At 42.3% G+C, this 20,017-nt stretch overlaps 1 protein-coding gene across 2 annotated transcripts in view; it reads left to right on the top strand.

The window, feature by feature from the left end:
- The window catches only part of AMFR (autocrine motility factor receptor), a 45,387-nt gene that overhangs the window by 6,303 nt on the left and 19,067 nt on the right, over positions 1-20,017 (top strand). Inside the window, exons 2-9 of one of the 2 annotated variants that reach the window (XM_060681551.2) lie at positions 4,790-4,882; positions 5,370-5,534; positions 6,970-7,122; positions 10,861-10,901; positions 11,959-12,091; positions 13,965-14,098; positions 16,300-16,410; positions 19,517-19,707. In XM_060681551.2, the coding sequence (XP_060537534.1) occupies positions 4,790-4,882; positions 5,370-5,534; positions 6,970-7,122; positions 10,861-10,901; positions 11,959-12,091; positions 13,965-14,098; positions 16,300-16,410; positions 19,517-19,707 (1,021 nt within the window). Of the gene's footprint in view, positions 1-4,789; positions 4,883-5,369; positions 5,535-6,969; positions 7,123-10,860; positions 10,902-11,958; positions 12,092-13,955; positions 14,099-16,299; positions 16,411-19,516; positions 19,708-20,017 lie in introns of both variants that reach the window. The other variant, XM_060681550.2, reaches the window with a different exon arrangement.

The raw sequence follows: 20,017 nt of genomic DNA on the forward strand, positions 1-20,017 counted from the left end.
TGAAATTTACCGGTAATCCTCAACTTACGACCACAATGGAACCCAAAATTGCTGCTGTTCAGCAAGACAGTGGTTAAGCGAGCTTGGCCCCTATCTTACGACTTCTCTTGCCACAGTTTAAGTGAATCACTTCAGTTGTTAAATAAATAAAACCATTGTAATGTGCATCTGGCTTCCCCATGGACTTTGCTTGTGGAAAAGGTCTCAAAAGGAGATCACCGGATTTTGATCACGTGACCAGCTGGAGATGCCACAACAGTCATAAGTGCGCGTAAACGGTCCTAAGTCACTTTTTTTCAGTGCCGCCGTAACTTTGAACGATCCCTAAAGTCAAGAACTAAACGTAATTGTTTTGTTTACATTTCTTTTCATTGGTTATTTGTTTTTCTTTGTGGACTCCGAAACGCGGTTCCTGTCTGGCTGTTTTTGTTTATTGAGTTATTTATAAAAAATAATAAAAGGTGGGGTAAAAATAAATAAATAAATTCCATTTATTTGTTTCCATTCGGGGCTGACCTGTTCCCACGACCAACTCCTGCATTTCCGGGGAGATCCCGTATCCAGTCCACCTACTTCTCTTCCCTGTTTTATTCTTCGATTTCCCCCAGTCTTGCCAAACTGAATATTTTTTTCCCTGTTGCTCCATTTGCTTGCCTTACACACCTAAATAGGTTTGGGAAAAAAAAACCTACCGTATTTTTCGGAGTATAAGACGCACCTTAGTTTTTTGGGGAGGAAAATAAGAAAAAAGCGGATTGGCAGGTGGATCGGCCTCCCAGAATATCAGCTGTTCTCAGAGGTGAATTTTAGCAACAGGTTCCTTGGTTGTGAGCTCTGTGCCTTGCTTTTTTTTTCCTGTCTCTGAAACTTCTGAAACTCTGTTTCAGAAAAAACTTTTTTTTCTGCCTCTGAAAGCCTCTGAAACAGAGCTTCAGAAAAAAAGGCTTTTTTTTTTGAAGCTCTGTTTGGAGGCTTTTTTTCTGAAGCTTCATTTCTGATGCTTTTTTCAGCCTCTGAAACCTCTGTTTGGGCGGGGCTACATTCAGAGTATAACACGCACCCAGATTTTCACCCTCTTTTTTGGGGGGAAAAGGTCCGTCTTATACTCCGAAAAATACGGTATGTGAAAATAACGCTACTTTAGCTCACACCCATTACCATTTCCCTAAAAGCTAATTTGCTGGGTGTATTTTCAGAAGTGCCAGGAACTGCAGCCCTATTTCTCAACTGCCCTGCTGGGGGGCACTTTTTGTTGCTGTGACCCTGAATTATACACGTATCCCCATTACATCAAATGGAAATGTTGGAAACCAGTTCAGGATCTTAGCTGAATCAGGTTCGGGGTTCATTCACCTGTTTGAATTATAAGACTGTCTTGTTTTGGGTAACGTGTGAATCTGATCGGCCGGCTTTTAATTTCAGTCAGTTTTTGCCAAGTGTGGCTCCTGATTGTACAAAAGACAACATGCGAAGGAGGGTAACAATAACATGTTCTGTTACAGCAGCGTTTCTCAATAGCAGTAGCACTTAGACTTATATACCGCTTCACAGTGCTTTTACAGCCCTCTCTAAGTGGTTTACAGAATCAGCCTCTTGCCCCCAACAATCTGGGTCCTCATTTTACCCACCTCGGAAGAATGGAAGGCTGAGTCAACCTTGAGTCGGTCAGGATTGAACTGTTGGCAGTGGGCAGAGTCAGCCTGCAATACTGGATGGATGGATGGATGGATGGATGGATGGATGGATGGATGGATGGATGGATGGATAGATGGGAGGGAGGGAGGGAGGGCAATAGCAATAGGACTTAGACTTACATCCTGCTTACAGTGCTTTCACAGCCCTCTCTAAGGGATTTACAGAGTCAGCCTATTGCCCCCAACAATCTGGCTCCTCTTTTTATCAACCTCGAAAAAAATGGAAGGCTGAGTCAACCTTTCTCAAACTTGGCAACTTGAAGTTGGGTGGACTTCAACCTCCAGAATTCCCCAGCCAACCATGGATTCTGGGAGTTGAAGGCCACCCACGTTCAAGTTGCCCAGCTTGAGAAACATAAGTGTGTTAGAGATTACGACAATCCTAAAAAAAAAAAAATTGAATGTTATTTTTGCTGATCCTACTCTGTTAAATCAGTAGCCAATTGCAGAATTATGGAAGGTTTTTGAAATCAATTCATTTGATTTCATGTTCAAAAGTCTTGCATATTTTTGCCAATATGTAAGGGATTAGGGCAGTGTTGGCGAACCTTTTCGGCACCGAGTTCCGAAACGGGAGCGCGTGCCGGAAACTGGAAGAGCAGCTACCTGGTGTGCATGTGCGTGCTGGGCGGCTGCTCTTCCAGTTTCTGGTACATGCGTGCGCCCTGGCCAGCTGGTCTTCGCGCGTATGTGTGCTAGAAACCGAAAGAGCAGCCACCCAGCGTGTGCATGCATGCGCGCCGGGCAGCTGCTCTTCTGGCATTCCCACGCACGTGAACACCAGCTGGCCAGCGCACTGGAACCCAGAAGAGTTCGTGTGCCCGGGGAGATAGCTCTGCGTGCCACTTCTGGCACGTGTGCCATAGGTTCGCCATTACGGGATTAGTGGATTTTTGGATGAGGATTGTGAACAGAAGGTCCCTTTGTTCGTAGGATAATTTTCTTTAGGATGGTTCTCAGATTTTTAGGTGAATGTCAGCTATAGGGTTGTTTTTAAACTTTGCTCAGCAAAGGTTTGTGCGAAGGGTTCTCAGGTTGCGAGAAATAATGATTAGGATGAGTGACTTCCTTATGTGTAGCCAGGGTGGATTTGATTTAAATCGAGTTGATTTAAATCACAATTTAAATCATGATTTAAATCACTAGTAAAAAGGCTTGATTTAAATCAACTCGATTTAAATCATAATTTTTAAAGAGCAACTGTCATCTCTGCTACTCCTTTGACCCGCTGTTGACTCACCGATAGTCCCAGTGTTGCAGAATACACAGCCTCATGCTACATAACTAAGCTCCATTTCATGCTGAATAAACTAAATTATTGATGTATCTTAAATAGAAAACTATCTTAGGATAGATTTTTACCCCAAAAGTTTTTTATTAAAATAAATTCGATTTAAATCAAAAAAATCCGATTTAAATCAAAAAAATCCGATTTAAATCAAAAAAATCTGATTTTTTAAATTTTTTTTTAAAAGAATCATTGATTTTTATCTACCCTGTGTGTAGTCGAATTAGTCAGATCTACTTAAAAGCCTATTTTGGCTTGTATCAGATTTTTCCATTGCCTGACTTCTGCTATTGACATCAAAGCCATGTCATGTTGTGAACTCCAGAATAAATCACTGTGAAAAAATTAAAAGCTAGATGGTGACTCAGACGTTATGAATAAATGTCATAAAAAGTGACAGACAAGAAGGTGTAGGTCTACAGTATGCAAATCAGAATTATAGCTCCTTGTTAATTACTTAAGTCTCATAACTATGGATTAGCTCTTGTTTGAAATCTTTTAAATAATGATGTGTGCATTAATAGGGCTTTTATTGTTCTTATGTTTGCTTCGTTTGTTGCACATCATTTGGGTTAAAGATTTTGAATTGGTGCTGTATTAAAGTTAGTAGTTATGAGTTCCCATCTTCCACAGCCTGCTGTCCTAAGTGGGCATTACATTTTGTCCCAAATGTCTGAAAGGAAATTATTTGGCAAGTAAATTCTATTCTATTCTATTCTGTTCTGTTCTGTTCTGTTCTGTTCTGTTCTGTTCTGTTCTATTCTATCCTATCCTATCCTATCCTATCCTATCCTATCCTATCCTATCCTATCCTATCCTATCCTATTTTATTTTTTATTCTATTCTATTCTATTCTATTCTATTCTATTCTATTCTATTCTATTCTATTCTATTCTATCCTATCCTATCCTATCCTATCCTATCCTATCCTATCCTATCCTATCCTATTTTCTATTCTATTCTATTCTATTCTATTCTATTCTATTCTATTCTATTCTATTCTATTCTATTCTATTCTATTCTATTCTATTTATCCTATCCTATCCTATCCTATCCTATCCTATCCTATCCTATCCTATTTTCTGTTCTGTTCTATTCTATTCTATTCTATTCTATTCTATTCTATTCTATTCTATTCTATTCTATTCTATTCTATTCTATTTATCCTATCCTATCCTATTTTCTATTCTATTCTATTCTATTCTATTCTATTCTATTCTATTCTATTTATCCTATCCTATCCTATCCTATCCTATCCTATCCTATCCTATCCTATTTTCTATTCTATTCTATTCTATTCTATTCTATTCTATTCTATTCTATTCTATTCTATTCTATTCTATTCTATTCTACTCTACTCTACTCTACTCTACTCTATTCTATTCTATTCTATTCTATTCTATTCTATTCTATTCTATTCTATTTATCCTATCCTATCCTATCCTATCCTATCCTATCCTATCCTATTTTCTATTCTATTCTATTCTATTCTATTCTATTCTATTCTATTCTATTCTATTCTATTCTATTCTATTCTATTCTATTCTATTCTATTCTATTCTATTCCATTCCATTCCATTCCACTCCACCCCGCTCCACTCCACTCCACCCCACTCCACTCCACTCCACTCCACTCCATTCCATTCCATTCCATTCTATTCCATTCTTATTTCTACTCTACTCTACTCTACTCGATAGTGAGATTCTGCTCTATTCAAAAGTTGCTTGATAGTGAGATGGGTGGGGCATGAAGTCAATACATCACAATTCTAATTCTAATTCTTCTGTTTTGTTTTATTTTTTCCAGGTGTTGGTGAATACAGCCTGTTGCATTCTGATGCTGATAGCAAAGCTAATACAGACCATAGTTTTTGGTCCCCTTCGTGTTAGTGAAAGGCAGGTAAGAATGTTGGGTTGGCCTGACCATTAAGTTATTTCCATATTTCCAACGTATGATGAGTGATGGGTGAACGATATTCATTAAATTATTTCTCTTTAATGGGCATCTTCACCTACTTTTGTTATCTGAGCCCCTGAGAGCAACAATTTTAATTTTTAGGTGCGGTTCCAAAAAAACAGTTTTTTTTTTTCCAAAAACGGCTGCTCAGTATATTTTCTCTTTAAAGAAAAAAAGTTCAAAAAATGTTCAAAAACAAAAGCGGTTATGTTTTAATTTTAGAATAAACCTTAAGTGAATTATACATGACTATCCACCTGCAGTTTAGTTAAATACCCCTCCACCAATTAATAACCCAATTATAACTTATCCTATTGCATAATAGTTATGCAATATTATAGCTTATCCTATTGCATAATAGTTCACAATGCATAGAGTGACCTTTAAAAACAAGAATAATAACTACCGTATGTGCAAATCTCTTTTTCAGCATCTCAAGGATAAGTTCTGGAACTTCATCTTCTACAAGTTTATTTTTATATTTGGGGTGTTAAATGTCCAGACCGTGGACGAAGTGATCATGTGGTGCCTCTGGTTTTCTGGACTCGTCTTCTTACATCTCATGGTTCAGCTTTGCAAGGATAGGTTTGAATATGTAAGTATATTTCTCCATGTACCTGGGCAAGGGAGAGACCCTATCAGCAATTTGTCACTCAGGTCATTGAAGTTGGATATTTTAGGGTGCAAGAATCAGTTTTATTTTGTACGTGAAATGGGCCACGAATTTGGGTGCCCTGCCAGAAAGATAGAATAGAATGGAATGGAATGGAATTCAATGGAATTCAATGGAATGGAATGGAATGGGAATGGGAATGGGAATGGGAATAGGAATGGAGAGTGGAGTGGAGTGGAGTGGAGTGGAGTGGAGTAGAGTAGAGTAGAGTAGAGTAGAGTAGAATAGAATAGAATAGAATAGAATAGAATAGAATAGAATAGAATAGAATAGAATAGAATAGAAGACTTGGAAGGGACCTTGGAGATTTTCTAGTCCTGTGATGGCGAACCTATGGCACACGTGCCACCGGTGGCATGTGTAGCCATGTCAGACGGCACATGAGCTCAGCTCCTGCATGCGCCAGCTGATTTTCGGGCCTTCTGGGCCCACTGGAAGTAAGGAAACAGCCTGTTTCCTGCCTCTGGAGGGCCTTGGGGCGGTGGTGGGGAAGGCCCATTTTTCTCTCTCCTCAGGCTCCAGAGCCTTTCTAGAAGCTTGGGGAGGGCGAAAACAGCCTCCCCCACCCCCGGAGGCCCTCCGGAGGCAGGAAATGGGCCGTTTGCCAACTTCCGGTTGGACCTGAAGTTGACAAACGGCCCATTTCCTGCCTCCGGAGGGCCTCTGCGGGGAGGGGGGCGTTTTCGCCTTCCCCAAGCTCCTAGAAAGGCTCTGGAGCTTAGAGAGAGAGAAAAACGGGCCATTGCATGCCAGGAGCGGGGGGAGGGAGAGGGAGCAGGAGGCGTCGCACACATGACCTCCCCCCTACCCCACTCCTGGCACGCGATGGCAAAAAGGTTCGCCATCACTGTTCTAGTCTAGTCTAGTAGTTCAGAGAACTGACAAATACCAGCTCTGGCTGGCCCCAGAGTGGGGTGGGAATGGAGATTTTGCAATATCCTTCCCCTGGAGTGGGGTGGGAATGGGGATTTTGCAGTATCCTTCCCCCAGAAGTGCGGAGGGAATGGGGATTTTGCAGTATCCTTCCCCCAGGCGTGTGGAGGGAATGGAGATTTTGCAGTATCCTTCCCCTGCCACACCCACCAAGCCACACCATGCCCACCAAGCCACGCCCACAGAACCGGTAGTAAAAAAAATTGAATTCCACCACTGGGCCAGATCCACCTGGCTCTTGTGTTATTCTTAGGGGTGCCTCTTTAAGGACAGGGAATCTGCTAATTTGAAACTGTTCACCAGATTTCCTTAAAGGCAAGTCGCGGAGATCTTCTCCTGAACCTTCTGAAGAGTCTCAGCTAAGAATGCTGGTGGTCAGAATGAGTGGCGGGCACTTTCTAACTTACGTGTTGGTATTTTTCAGCTGTCTTTTTCACCTACCACCCCGTTAAACAGCCACATTCGGGTCCTGACGCTGCTGGTTGTCATGCTGCTTTCCTGCTGTGGCCTCGCAGTGGTGTGCGGCATCATTGGCTACGCACACGGAATGCACACCCTATCCTTCATGGCGGCGGAGGTGAGATTCCTGGTTAAATCACCTAGGTTTTAGGCTTTCTGGTTTATCGAGCTTCATTTTTTCCCCCCCCTGTTGAGTTCCATTCCTCTATATTTAAAAAAAAAAATATTTATGCAGGATAGAAATTACAAATTGACAATGGCAACTAATTTATTTATTTATTTATTTGTTTTGTCGCATTTCTATGCCGCCCAACTCTCAAGGGACTCTGGGCGGCTATTGTAAGGAAAACCTGTATAAAATGTTCTATAGGTGTCATTTGCCACCGCCAAAACTAGCAAAAATGTTTAAGAATATGTCTGCTAAATGTTGGAAATGTCGCTGGCGCAAGGTTAACTCAGCCTTCCATCCTTCCGAGGTTGGTAAAACAAGGACCCAGATTGTTGGGGGCAAGAGGCTGACTCTGTAAACCGCTTAGAGAGGGCTGGAAAGCACTGTGAAGTGGTATATAAGTCTAGGGGCTATTGCTTTTGCCCTTCCTTCCTTCCTTCCATCCATCCATCCATCCATCCATCCATCCATCCATCCATCCATCCAGTATTGCAGGTTAACTCTGCCCACTGCTAGCAGTTCAATCCTGACCGGCTCAAGGTTGACTCAGCCTTCCATCCTTCCGAGTTGGTAAAATGAGGATCCAGATTATTGGGGGCAAGAAGCTGACTCTGTAAACTGCTTAGAGAGGGCGTAGAAGCACCGTGAAGCGGTATATAAGTCTTAAGTGTGATTGCTCTTGCTATTACTCTCTTTTGCTCAATGCTTGAGTGATTTTCTGCTGGATTCAACACTCGGTCTACTGAGCAAGTCACGGTCTATGGAGCAAAGCTCAAACAAGCTGGATTGGAATCATTGGAAGACGTAGCTTCTTTTCAAGAACAGATTGGTCTGCCTGTCTTAATGCTGTTTATATAATCAGTTCAAGATTACAGCATTTGCGAGCTAGGAACATTCCCCTCCCAGCCTCTCACGGGTAAGCACAGGAGGCATACGCTTCAAAGTTTCAACTCTCATCCTTATAATTACGTAATTATAAATTAAATTGATACCCGAAGCTCGGTACCGGCATAGCTCCCATATTTGGCCTACTACAAAGGTTAAAAGGTTTCAACAGATTTATAGGCTATTAACTTGGCCTCCCTTTCTACAAACTAGCAATTGCAATAGCCCTTAGACTTATATACAGCTTCGCAGTGCTTTATAGACCTCTCTAAACGGGTTACAGAGCCAGCCTCTTGCCCCCAACAATCTGGATCCTTATTTTACCCACCTTGGAAAGATGGAAGGCCGAGGCAACCTTGAGCTGGTCAGGGTCAAACGCCTGGCAGTGGGCAGAGTTAGCCTGCAATACCGCATTCTAGCCATTGCAAACCATGGATGGATGGATGGATAGGGAAGGGAAGGGAGAGAAGGAGGGAGGGAGGGAGGAAGGAAGAAAGGAAGGAAGGGCAATAGCAATTGCACTTAGACTTATATACAGCTTCACAGCCCTCTCTAAACGGTTTACAGAGTCAGCCTCTGGCCCCCAACAATCTGGGTCCTCATTTTACCCACCTCGGAAGGATGGAAGGCTGAGTCAACCTGGAGCTGGTCAGGATCGAACTGCTGGCAGTGGGCAGAGTCAGCCTGCAATATTGGATGGATGGATGGATGGATGGATGGATGGATGGATGGATGGATAGATGGATGGAAGGAAGGAAGGGCAATAGCTCTTAGACTTATATTCCACTTCACAGTGTTTTTACAGCCCTCTCTAAGCGGTTTTACAGAGTCAGCCTCTGGCCCTCAACAATCTGGGTCCTCATTTTACCCACCTCGGAAGGATGGAAGGCCGAATCAAACTTGCACTGCTTAGAATCTACATGGAAACGTAGAAACCACATAGTCCTTCGATTCTTTATTTGGCACCTATCAAAAAAATCTATAAATAATTGGGATTGTCTGCATCTGATTTACAATTTCCAGCTCTTTGTGTTCCTGGAAGTTGGTTATGCAGCTAAGCTTTAGCAAGTTCCTGGAGACCTTGTCTATTTTAGCCCCTTGGCTTGTTTGACGGGACCCATTAAATACCTGCGTCTTTTTGCAGTGACATCACATTCCTTTCTTGTGTCTGGTGTGTCATTGTGATGACCCCCAGCTCTCTTTTTTTGGCATGAGGATAGTCATGGCAGAGATCCTAAGTAGCAATGGATTGTTCTGAACGGCCCTTCATTAAACGTAATCTGTCTTTATTTTTTTAAAGGTTTTTTTTAAAAAAATATACAGGTAGTTCTCGACTTACAACATTTCCTTTCATGACTGTTCAGAGTTACGACGGCACTGAAAAAAAATAAACTTACGACTTTTTTCACACTTAACGACCATTGCAGCATCTCCACGGTCACATGGTCACAATTCAGACGCTTGGCAACTGGCTCATATTTACGACGGTCGCAGTGTCCCCAGGGTCACTGTGATCCCCTTTTGCGACCTCCTGACCAGCAAAGTCGAATGGGGAAGAAAGATTCACTTAACAACTGTGTTACTAATTTAACAACTGCGGTGATTCACTGAACAACTCTGGCAAGGAAGATGGCAGAACGGGGCAAGGTTAATTTAACACATGTCTTGCTTAGCAACAGAAATTTTGGGACCTCAATTGTGGTCGTAAGTCGAGGTCTACCTGTAGTTCTTTAGTTTGCATTTTGAGCCTGTCCTTCATAGGATTTGCAAGCTTTTCCTGTTTAGCAGAGTTAAAAATATTCAGTTTCCTCTTTCAAGTTAACTTAATATGATTAATACTTAATAATATTTTCTGTTACATATTACTCGTCCTTTTTACTTTCCTCTTGTAAATTGTCCATAGATTCAGCGTTAGGTTTCTCTCTCAAAGACACTGAATTAAAAACAAAATTCTGCAAACTGTCCTACTGTGTAAACTAATAAAATCTGAATTAGTACAGGTAGTTCTTAATTTATAACAGTTTCACTTAGTGACCATTCAAAGTTACAGCGTGACTGAAAAAAAAGTGACTTATGACCAAGTTTCACACGTACGACCATGGCAGCATCCCCATGCTCACATGATCAAAACCGGTCAGTCCTAGAGGAGATCAACCCTGACTGCTCTTTAGAAGGCCAGATCCTGAAGAGGAAACTCAAATATTTTGGCCACCTAATGAGAAGGAAGGACTCACTGGAGAAGAGCCTAATGCTGGGAACAATTGAGGCCAAAAGAAGAAGGGGACGACAGAGAACGAGGTGGCTGGATGGAGTCACTGAAGCAGTAGGCGTGAACTTAAATGGTCTCCGGGGGAAGGTAGAGGACAGGAAGGCCTGGAGGAACCTTGTCCATGGGGTCGCGATGGGTCGGACACGACTTCGCAACTAACAACAACAACTTTCATATCTCACAGGGCCTTGTTAGTTCTATTTGTGCTTCCTGTGAGGTATAAATAGATTTTACTCATTTTTGTAAAAATATTTTCCAAAGTTTGTATCTTACAAAGCAAAGCTACTCTGATATTTTGATGTTTTTGTGTGTGTGTATGTGTGTGCAAAAAACCTACAAAACCCTGCAAGTGTCGGAGATCAGACAGATCTATAGTTTCTGTAACTTAATCTTTTTCTGATCTTGGCCATTGCCAATTGCGGAATGCAGAAAGGATATTTAAACTCGTAGGACTGGAAAAGCTGTTTACTTGTTTTTGTGGCAACCGCTCCAGCTTCAGAGAATGATTATCGCATTCTTTTGTCCCTTTGCAGTCCCTGCTGGTCACCGTAAGAACCGTGCATGTGATTTTACGGTAAGCGCGATATCCACGTTGAACAGGTTGTGTAGGATTTCCTTAACAAAATGGGTGTGACCGCAAGGTCAGGTTGTCATTCATCTGGCCTAAGGATGAAGGTGGTTATTTTGTGGTGGTGTTCTTTTGTGTTGGTTGACTTTTGCCTTTGTGAGCTTGCGGGTAATTCTCAACACCTTCCAGAAATGCAGTAAAAGTGAGTTTCGCAATGTAGAAGGGAGTCATTCAAACATAAAACACGAAAAATATGACTAAAATGGCATTCAGCATGATGGCTGGGGAATTGTGGGAGTTGAAGCCCATATATCTTAAAATTGCTAAGATTGGGAAACGCTGGTTCAGTGTCCCAAAAGTGCTTTTTTTTCAAGAGGCAACTGGACTTTCTGGTTTTTCTTTGAAGACGTTTCGCTTCTCATCCAGGAAGCTTCTTCAGCTCTGGTTCAGTGCAGGGGTGAAATGCTCCTGGTTCAGACCGGATCGCCCGATCCGGTAGCGATGGTGGCGGGTGGTTCGGAGGCAAAAATCCCTGCCCTCCCCCCCACCATGCCCAGCTGAGCTGCGCGATCATCAGAGGCTTTTTTTTTAACTTTTAAAAGCATTTTTTCTACAACCTCTTCCAATGAAAAAATGCTTTTAAAAATAAAAAAAAAAGCCTCTGATGATCACGCGGCTCAGCTGGGATCGTCAGAGGCTTTTCAAAGCATTTTTTTCTGCAACCTCCTTCTCCTCCTCCTCCTCCTCCTTTTCCTCCTCCTCCTTTTCCTCCTTCTCCTTCTCCTTCTCCTTCTCCTCCTCCTGCCCCCTCCTCCTCCTGCTGTCTACAAATCCCATTCCCTTCTAGCCCTGATGATGTTAACTAGTTGGGTCATGAAACGTCTACAAGAAACTAACCCAGTCCAGAAAGCACCAAGGGCCCCTCATTTCAACCCCGTGCTACAAATCTCCTCCTTTTATGGACATTAGCACCTGTTAGCAGTAAAACTTTTGCTGCTGCTCTCTTCCCCATAGAACTGGCAGGGGAAATCAAGGCAGGATTTCTTTCTCTCCTTTCACCCAGTTACATCATTCATCTCTGGGATCTGAATCACGAAGGCACCTGGGAGAGCAAAGGCACCTATGTTTATTACACCGATTTCATCATGGAGCTGATGCTGCTGTCCCTGGATTTGATGCATCACATTCACATGCTGGTATAAAGGTTTAATAAATTGTTTTGTGAGTCCCCATGTTGGGCAGGTGTGTGACAGCTAGCTACGGCCAACTCGCTGCAGCCAACTCTCCGAGGGACGAAAGTTACACTCGTATAGAAGAAATAGTGCAGCAGAATCATTAAAGAAAGGATGCCGAAGGAGGGAGAAAATGAAATGTGAATGACAAGTATTAGAATAATATTTTAGTTATTTCAAATAATAAGAATAGACTAGACTAGACTAGAGTAGAGTAGAGTACAGTAGAGTAGAGTACAGTAGAATACAGTAGAGAACAGAAAGAATGGAATGGAATGGAATGGAATGGAATGGAATGGAATAGAATAGAATAGAATAGAATAGAATAGAATAGAATAGAATAGAATAGAATTCTTTATTGGCCAAGTGTGATTGGACACACAAGGAATTTGTCTTTGGTGCATATGCTCTCAGCGTACATAAAAAGAAAAGATACATTCGTCAGGAATCATAAGGTACAATGCTTAATGATAGTCATAGGGTACAAATAAGCAGTCAAATCATACTAGGAAACAATATAATCGTAAGGATACAGCAACAAGTTACAGTCATACAGTCATAAGTGGGAGGAGATGGATGATAGGAACGGTGAGAAGATTAATAGTAGTGCAGCCTTAATAGTTTGACAGTGTTGAGGGAATTATTTGTTTAGCAGAGTGATGGCATTTGGGAAAAACGTGTTCTTGTATCTAGTTGTTTTGGTGTGCAATGCTCTATAGCGTCGTTTTGAGGGTAGGAGTTGAAGCAGTTTATGCGAGGGATCTGTCAATATTTTCACAGCCCTCTTTTTGACTCGTGCAGTATACAAGTCCTCAATGGAAGGCAGCTTGGTAGCCATTGTTTTTTCTGCAGTTCTAATTATCCTCTGAAGTCTGAGTCTTGTCTTGTTGGTCGCAGAACCAAACCAGACAGTTACAGAGGTGCAGATGACAGACTCAATAATTCCTCTGTAGAACTGCATCAGCAGCTTAATTAAATTGAATTGTTGAATTGTCAGGCAGCGAGTTGGCCATGGTTAAGTTGGCCACGGCGCATTGGCCATCGCGAGTTGATTTGATTCACTTAACAGATGTCTCACTTAGCAATGGAAAATTGGGGCTCAATGGTGGCCATACACTGCAAGTAGTAGGGCTTCCTTTATGTTGCTTTGAAAATAATAATCTGAAAGAGAATCCACAAGCAGTTTATATCTGTTAAGGCTCGAAAGCAAAAAAAAAAAAAAAAATTTCTTGAAAGTTTTGGACTGCATGTTGCAGGTTCCAGCTGAGAATTGTGTCCTTTTCTAAAATTAATCTGTAATATAAAATACAAAAATACAAAAGAAAATAGGAGGAAAAACAGGAGAGGCCGAGGGGGAGGGAAAAGTGCAGGGAAAAGAGAAAAAAAAAGAAAGACTCCCTTTGGTGCAGTAGAATAAGATAACACCAAATCTCAACTTTTTACTTTTACATAATAGTATAAAGTAGCCGTTTCTATAACAACAAATCTATCTAATCGGTAAAACCCAAAATTAAAGATGCATTTTTTCCACCGCACCTCAAGTACAAAGTCCAGAAGCGGTTTCCCAGTAGAAACAAAAGTATTGGTGTTCTTTTCTTTAATCAGAAAAAGTCAATTTAGCCATCTCTGCTAACTCCGTCAGCTTCTGCAACCATTTGTCCATTTGTGGGAATCAAAAGTTCCCTTAAAAGTATCTGTGTCCTGAATAGGATAAACGCTTTGTTGAAGAAGGTTTGGCCTGGCCTCGTGAAATAATTCTCTTTTCTTTATTTGTGTTCTTTCTCTCGCAACGGTGATTTGCTTTCCTGCTCTTCTTGGGAAAAAATATATTTGGAAGCTGTTTGGCAACATTTGGCTGTCGATGGCCAGTCTGGTGATCTTCATGCAGCTGCGTTACCTGTTCCATGAAGTTCAGCGCAGGCTGCGGCGCCATAAGAATTACCTGCGGGTGGTTGGAAACATGGAAGCCAGGTGAGCTTCTTCCTTTAATTCTAGACCAAGAAACAATGACCCCCCCCACATGTGTCTCATACTTATGCTCTTTGGGGGAATTGGGGTGACCTTCACCATAACTGCAAAATAATTACAACACAATACAATATTCTTTATTGTCCGAGGGTGATTAGAGACACAAGGAATTTGTCTCTGGTGCATAAGCTCTCAGTGGGCATACAAGCAACAAAGTGATCAATCATAAGATACCAATAAGGTAAAGGTAAAGGTTCCCCTCGCATGTATGTGCTAGTCGTTCCCGACTCTAGGGGATGGTGCTCATCTCCGTTTCAAAGCCGAAGAGCCAGCGCTGTCTGAAGACGTCTCCGTGGTCATGTGGCCGGCATGACTCAATGCCAAAGGCGCACGGAACACTGTTCCCTTCCCACCAAAGGTGGTCCCTATTTTTCTACTTTCATTTTTTTTACCTGCTTTTCGAACTGCTAGGTTGGCAGAAGCTGGGACAAGGAACGGGAGCTCACCCCGTTACGTGGCACTAGGGATTTGAACCGCTGAACTGCTGACCTTTCGATCGACAAGCTCAGCATCTTAGCCACTGAACCACTGTGTCTGAAGGGATAGTTAGGACTGCAGAAAAAAGAATTGCGACTAGGCTGCCTTCCATTGAGGACCTGTGTACTACACGGGTCAGAAAGAGGGCTGAGAAAATATTTACAGACCCCTCACATCCTGGACATAAATTGTTTCAACTCCTACCCTCAGGATGATGCTATAGATCAGTGATAGCGAACCTTTTAGACTCCCCCTAGAGTCAGGGAACGACTAGCACATATGTGCGAGGGGAACCTTTACCTTTACTTTAACTATCCCTTGAAGACTGTACCCGTCTTGTTTGGTTCCTGTGCCAAACCAGGCAGTTATAAAAATACAAATGAAGGCTCAATAATTCCTCTTTAGAACATGGTTTTAGCGTGGTTTGTCCACTATGCCTTTATTTAGTGAATTACAGGTAGGCCTTGACTTACAGCCATTCATTTAGTGACCGTTCAAAGTTACGTTCAAAGGCACTGAAAAAAATGGACTTCGACTCAGTCCCCACACTTTATTATTTATTATTATTATTATTTATTAGATTTCTATACCGCCCTACTCCCGAAGGACTCAGGGCGGTGCACAGCCAAACAATAAAAACACATACAATACAAAATTTAAAAAATAGAATAAAATCAAATTAAATAATTTTGGCCCCGACAGATTTAAAACCCCAAACTTTTAAAACCAATTTAAAATTGAATATATAAATACTAAAAAATATTTAAAATTTTAAAAATCTTTTATAAAAGAGGGGGAAAATTAGGCCAGGCCGGCCTGGTGAAATAGTAAGGTCTTTAAGGCGCGGCGGAAGGTGCGCAGATCCGGGATCCTCCGTATCTCTGGGGGGAGCTCGTTCCAGATAGTAGGTGCCCCCACAGAGAAGGCTCTCCCCCTGGGGGCCGCCAGCCGGCATTGTTTGGCTGACGGCACCCGGAGGAGCCCCTCTCTATGGGAGCGTACTGGCCGGTGGGAGGCTATTGGTGGTAGTAGGCGGTCCCGCAAGTACCCGGGTCCTAAGCCATGGAGCGCTTTAAAGGTGGTAACCAAAACCTTGAAGCGCACCCGGAAGACCACCGGGAGCCAGTGCAGCTCGCGCAGGAGAGGTGTTACATGGGAACGCCATGTCGCTCCCATTACCACCCGCGCGGCCGCACTCTGCGCCAGTTGGAGCCTCCGGGTGCTCCTCAAGGGGAGCCCCATGTAGAGAGCGTTGCAATAGTCCAGGCGGGAGGTGACAAGGGCACTTGTGACCGTCGCAGCATCCCCATGTTCGTGTGATCAAAATTTGGGCTCATGGCAACTGGCCGGTGTTTACAAGCCAGATTGTAGCATCCTGGGGTCTTTTGATCGCCATTTTCAACCTTCCTAGCCAGCTTTTCGACAAGCAAAGTCCATGGGGGAAGCTGGGTTCGTTTAATGACTGCACGATCCACTTAACGTCTGCAGTGATTTGCTTAACCGTGGCAAAAAATGGCGATATGATCAGGTGTAATTCGCTTAACAACTGCCTTGCGTAGCAAGGGATATTCTTTTCCCAATTGTGGTCGAGAACTACCTGCAGTTATGGGTTCCTGAATTGATAATCTAGCTCACCTTGGTGTCTCGTCTCTCTTGGCTTTTCCTAGGTTTGCAGTGGCAACTCCTGAAGAATTGGCCTCCAACAACGATGACTGTGCCATTTGCTGGGATTCCATGCAGGCTGCCCGGAAGCTCCCTTGCGGCCACCTCTTCCATAAGTAAGCCCTGGGGGGACAGTAGGCTCCGTTATGGCCGTATGTCGAGCTCTGCCTGTATGGACATTTTATTGGATTGCTGTGAACTGCTGTCCATCTTGATAAATTTAACGGTGTGCACTGAATATAAATGAATCAGTTTTGCATGATGCCGCCAGTTTCCCTAGAGACCTCCAAAATCAGATTGGGGTATCCTTGTAAAAGTGAGGTATTTATCTGAATGTTATTTCTTTGTATTTACCACGTACTTTTGTTACTGTATTTTCTTTTATGTGTTTTGCCCTGGAGTTAGATCCTGTATTTTATTTTATTTTATTTGTTTGTTTTGTTTTGTTTTGTTTTGTTTTGTTTTGTTATTTTATTATTATTTTATTTTATTATTTTATTTTATTTTACGGTATTTTATTATTATTTCACTTCACTTCATTTCATTATTTTATTTTATTTTATTTTATTATTTTGATGTGGTCATAAGATCAATTATCGTCTATTTCTATCTACCCCCCCCTCTCTCTCTCATCTATCTATCTATCTATCTATCTATCTATCTATCTATCTATCTATCTATCTATCAATCAATCAATATCAATCTCTATCTATCTATCCATCCATCCATCCATCCATCCATCCATCCATCCATCCATCTATTACTCTCTCTATCATCTACCTACCTACCTATCTATTTCTCTCTCTATTATCTATCTATCTATCTATCTATCTATCTATCTATCTATCTATCTATCTATCCATGCATACATCCAAAATCATTTATTGTAATATGTACTTTCATTCTCATCTCCAAACCTTGGAAGGTTTCCATATTCTCAACTAAAATCTTACAGGATGTTGGTATCCTGGAGTGAAATGTTGCAAAGTTTTCTTGTTTTTAATCTGAACTATTCTGAAAGTTTGAGCAGGAACATTGAGCTGAGATTTGGCCACTTAATAATGTATTTTAACGGGTCTCCCGTCAACAGAGAAAGTCTTGAGTTTCTGCAAAGGTTTTGTGTGTGACTTGGCCAAAATTGCCATTCCCGTGCGTTGTGTAAACCCAACCTAAAGGTTTGAAGTCAGCAAGAGTGTGCGATTTTGATGGATTCTTCTCCTGCTTTTCCCATTCTGGTCTCAAGGCCACTTTGTTGTCATTCATTGCAAGCTGCGCCATAAATATTTGCCAGTGTTTTAAGCAGGATCTAATAAGATAATTAGCTTCTACTTGCCAGCGTTTGCGTTCCCTTGAGAAGCCTGGCTCCACCCCTTCAGCCTTGTTTTTCCAAGTACTTTGAAAGGAATGATTTCTTTCCTTGGGAGATGAACCTAATGTAGGACAAGGGGGGGTCAAACTCGATTTCACTGAGGGCCGCATCAGGGTTGTGTTTGACCTTGGGGGGCGGGTGGTGGGGGCATTGCCAGGGTGGGTGTGGCCAGCTCACCCTCACTCGTGTCGGGGGCACCTGTGGTGGCCCGAGCGCTTCTGCCAGCGAAAAGGGGCTCCCGAGCTCTGTTTTTGGCTGCAACCGTCTCCTGCAACCGTCTGTCAGCGAAAACAGCTTGGAAGGGCCACCCGCGGGTCTCCCGAGCTCCGTTTTCGCTGGCAGAGACACTGTTTCCAGGCAGCTCCGCGAGCCAGATCTAAGCACCCTGTGGGCTGGATTCGGCCCCCGGGCCTTGAGTTGACACCCGTGATTAGGAGAAGAATAGGCAGAGCTGAGGGTGGAGTTAAACAAGTCATGAGCCTAGAGTTGTTACGTTCCCACAAAGGGTCCAAGTCCAACTCTTCTTTTATATTTTCATATTTTTTATTTTTTTTTAATTTTAATCAACATACGTGCTTAGTGAACATCGCATTGTCTAATATTGGACATTTATACAATCCAATATTAATAATAATAATTACAATAATAATTGTATTTTTTTATTTTTATATAATAATAATCATTCATTATTGTACATAGTAACAATCTTTTATCTTCTAATTTCTACTTCTGTTATCTAACCGCTGGTAAAACGCATCCCATGTTAGGAAGTATTCTGTTTCTTCCTTGTCCTTTATTTTTAGCGTCGATCTATCCATCTCTGCATAGTCTAATATCTTTTCAATTATCTTCTCATCTGTAGGAGTATCCTCATTCCTCCAATATTGTGCAAATACAATTCTCTCTGCTGTCAACACATGTAATATTAAATACATATTCCCTTTGTTATAGTTTTCTGGTATACCTAACAAAAATATTTCTGGTTTTAAATCTATATGTTGCTTTATCATTTGGCCTGCAATGCTGCATTCTAACCACTGCATGTCATGGATGGATGGATGGATGGATGGATGGATGGATGGATGGAAGGAAGGAAAAAGGAAGGAAGGAAGGAAGGAAGAGCAATAGCAATAGCACAGACTTATATACCACTTCACAGTGTTTTACAGCCCTGTCTAAGCGGTTTACAGAGTCATCCTTTTGCCTCCAACAATCTGGGTCCTCATTTTACCCAGCTCGGAAGGATGGAAGGCTGAGTCAATCTTGAGCCGGTCAGGATCGAACTGCTGGCATTGGGCAGAGTCAGCCTGCAATATTGGATGGATGGATGGATGGATGGATGGATGGATGGATGGATGGATGGGAGGGAGGGAGGGAGGGAGGAAGGAAGGAAGGAAGGAAGGAAGGAAGGAAGGAAGGAAGGAAGGAAGGAAGGAAGGAAGGGCAATAGCAATAGTACTTAGACTTATATACAGCTTCAGAGTGCTTTAAAGCCTTCTCTAAGTGGTTTACAGAGTCAGTCTATTTCTCCCAACAATCTGGGCCCTCATTTTACTGACCTCAGAAGGATGGAAGGTTGAGTCAACCTTGAGCTGGTCAGGATTGAACTTCTGGCAGTGGGCAGAGTCAGCCTGCAATATTGCATTCTAACCTCTGTAAACTATGGATGGATGGATGGATGGAAGGAAGGAAAGAAGGGAGGGAGGAAGGGCAATAGCACTTAGATTTATATACCGCTTTGTAGTGCTTTCCAGCCCTGTCTAAGCGGTTTACAGAGTCAGCCTCTTGCCCTAACAATCTGGGTTCTCATTTTACTCATAAAAATCCATATAAATTTCTCGCTTTATTCTTAGCTCATGCCTGCGCTCCTGGCTCGAGCAAGACACCTCCTGCCCGACCTGTAGGATGTCACTGAATATTGCGGACAACCAGCAAGCTCCAGAGGATCACCCAAGAGAGAACCTGGATGAAAACTTGCCCCCTGTGGCAGCAGCCGAAGGAAGACCTCATCTCAACCAGCACAATCACTTCTTCCACTTTGATGGTGAGTTCAAGTCAAGCATCTTCAGTGGCCCGGAATATCTGCGCTATTAAGATTCAGCAACTTGCCTGGTCCTGCTCTCTTTACGTCTGATGAAGAGTTGTGGGGAATTGACGTACAAATATTTGGTCCATGCGATTTATTTATTTATTTATTTGAGGAGTCCTTGGTGCTCTTTGAGCTTGGCTGTTTTCTTGTAGACATTTCTTTCCCCAAACGAGGTAATCTCATCAGTTCAATTTGAGTAATGAAACATCTGAAAGGTCTACAAGAAAACAACCAATCTCTGAGAGCACCAAGGACCCCTCATCTC

This window comes from Pantherophis guttatus, chromosome 11, assembly GCF_059756535.1.
Source record: "Pantherophis guttatus breed Tessera chromosome 11, ASM5975653v1, whole genome shotgun sequence".
Lineage (NCBI taxonomy): Eukaryota > Metazoa > Chordata > Lepidosauria > Squamata > Colubridae > Pantherophis > Pantherophis guttatus.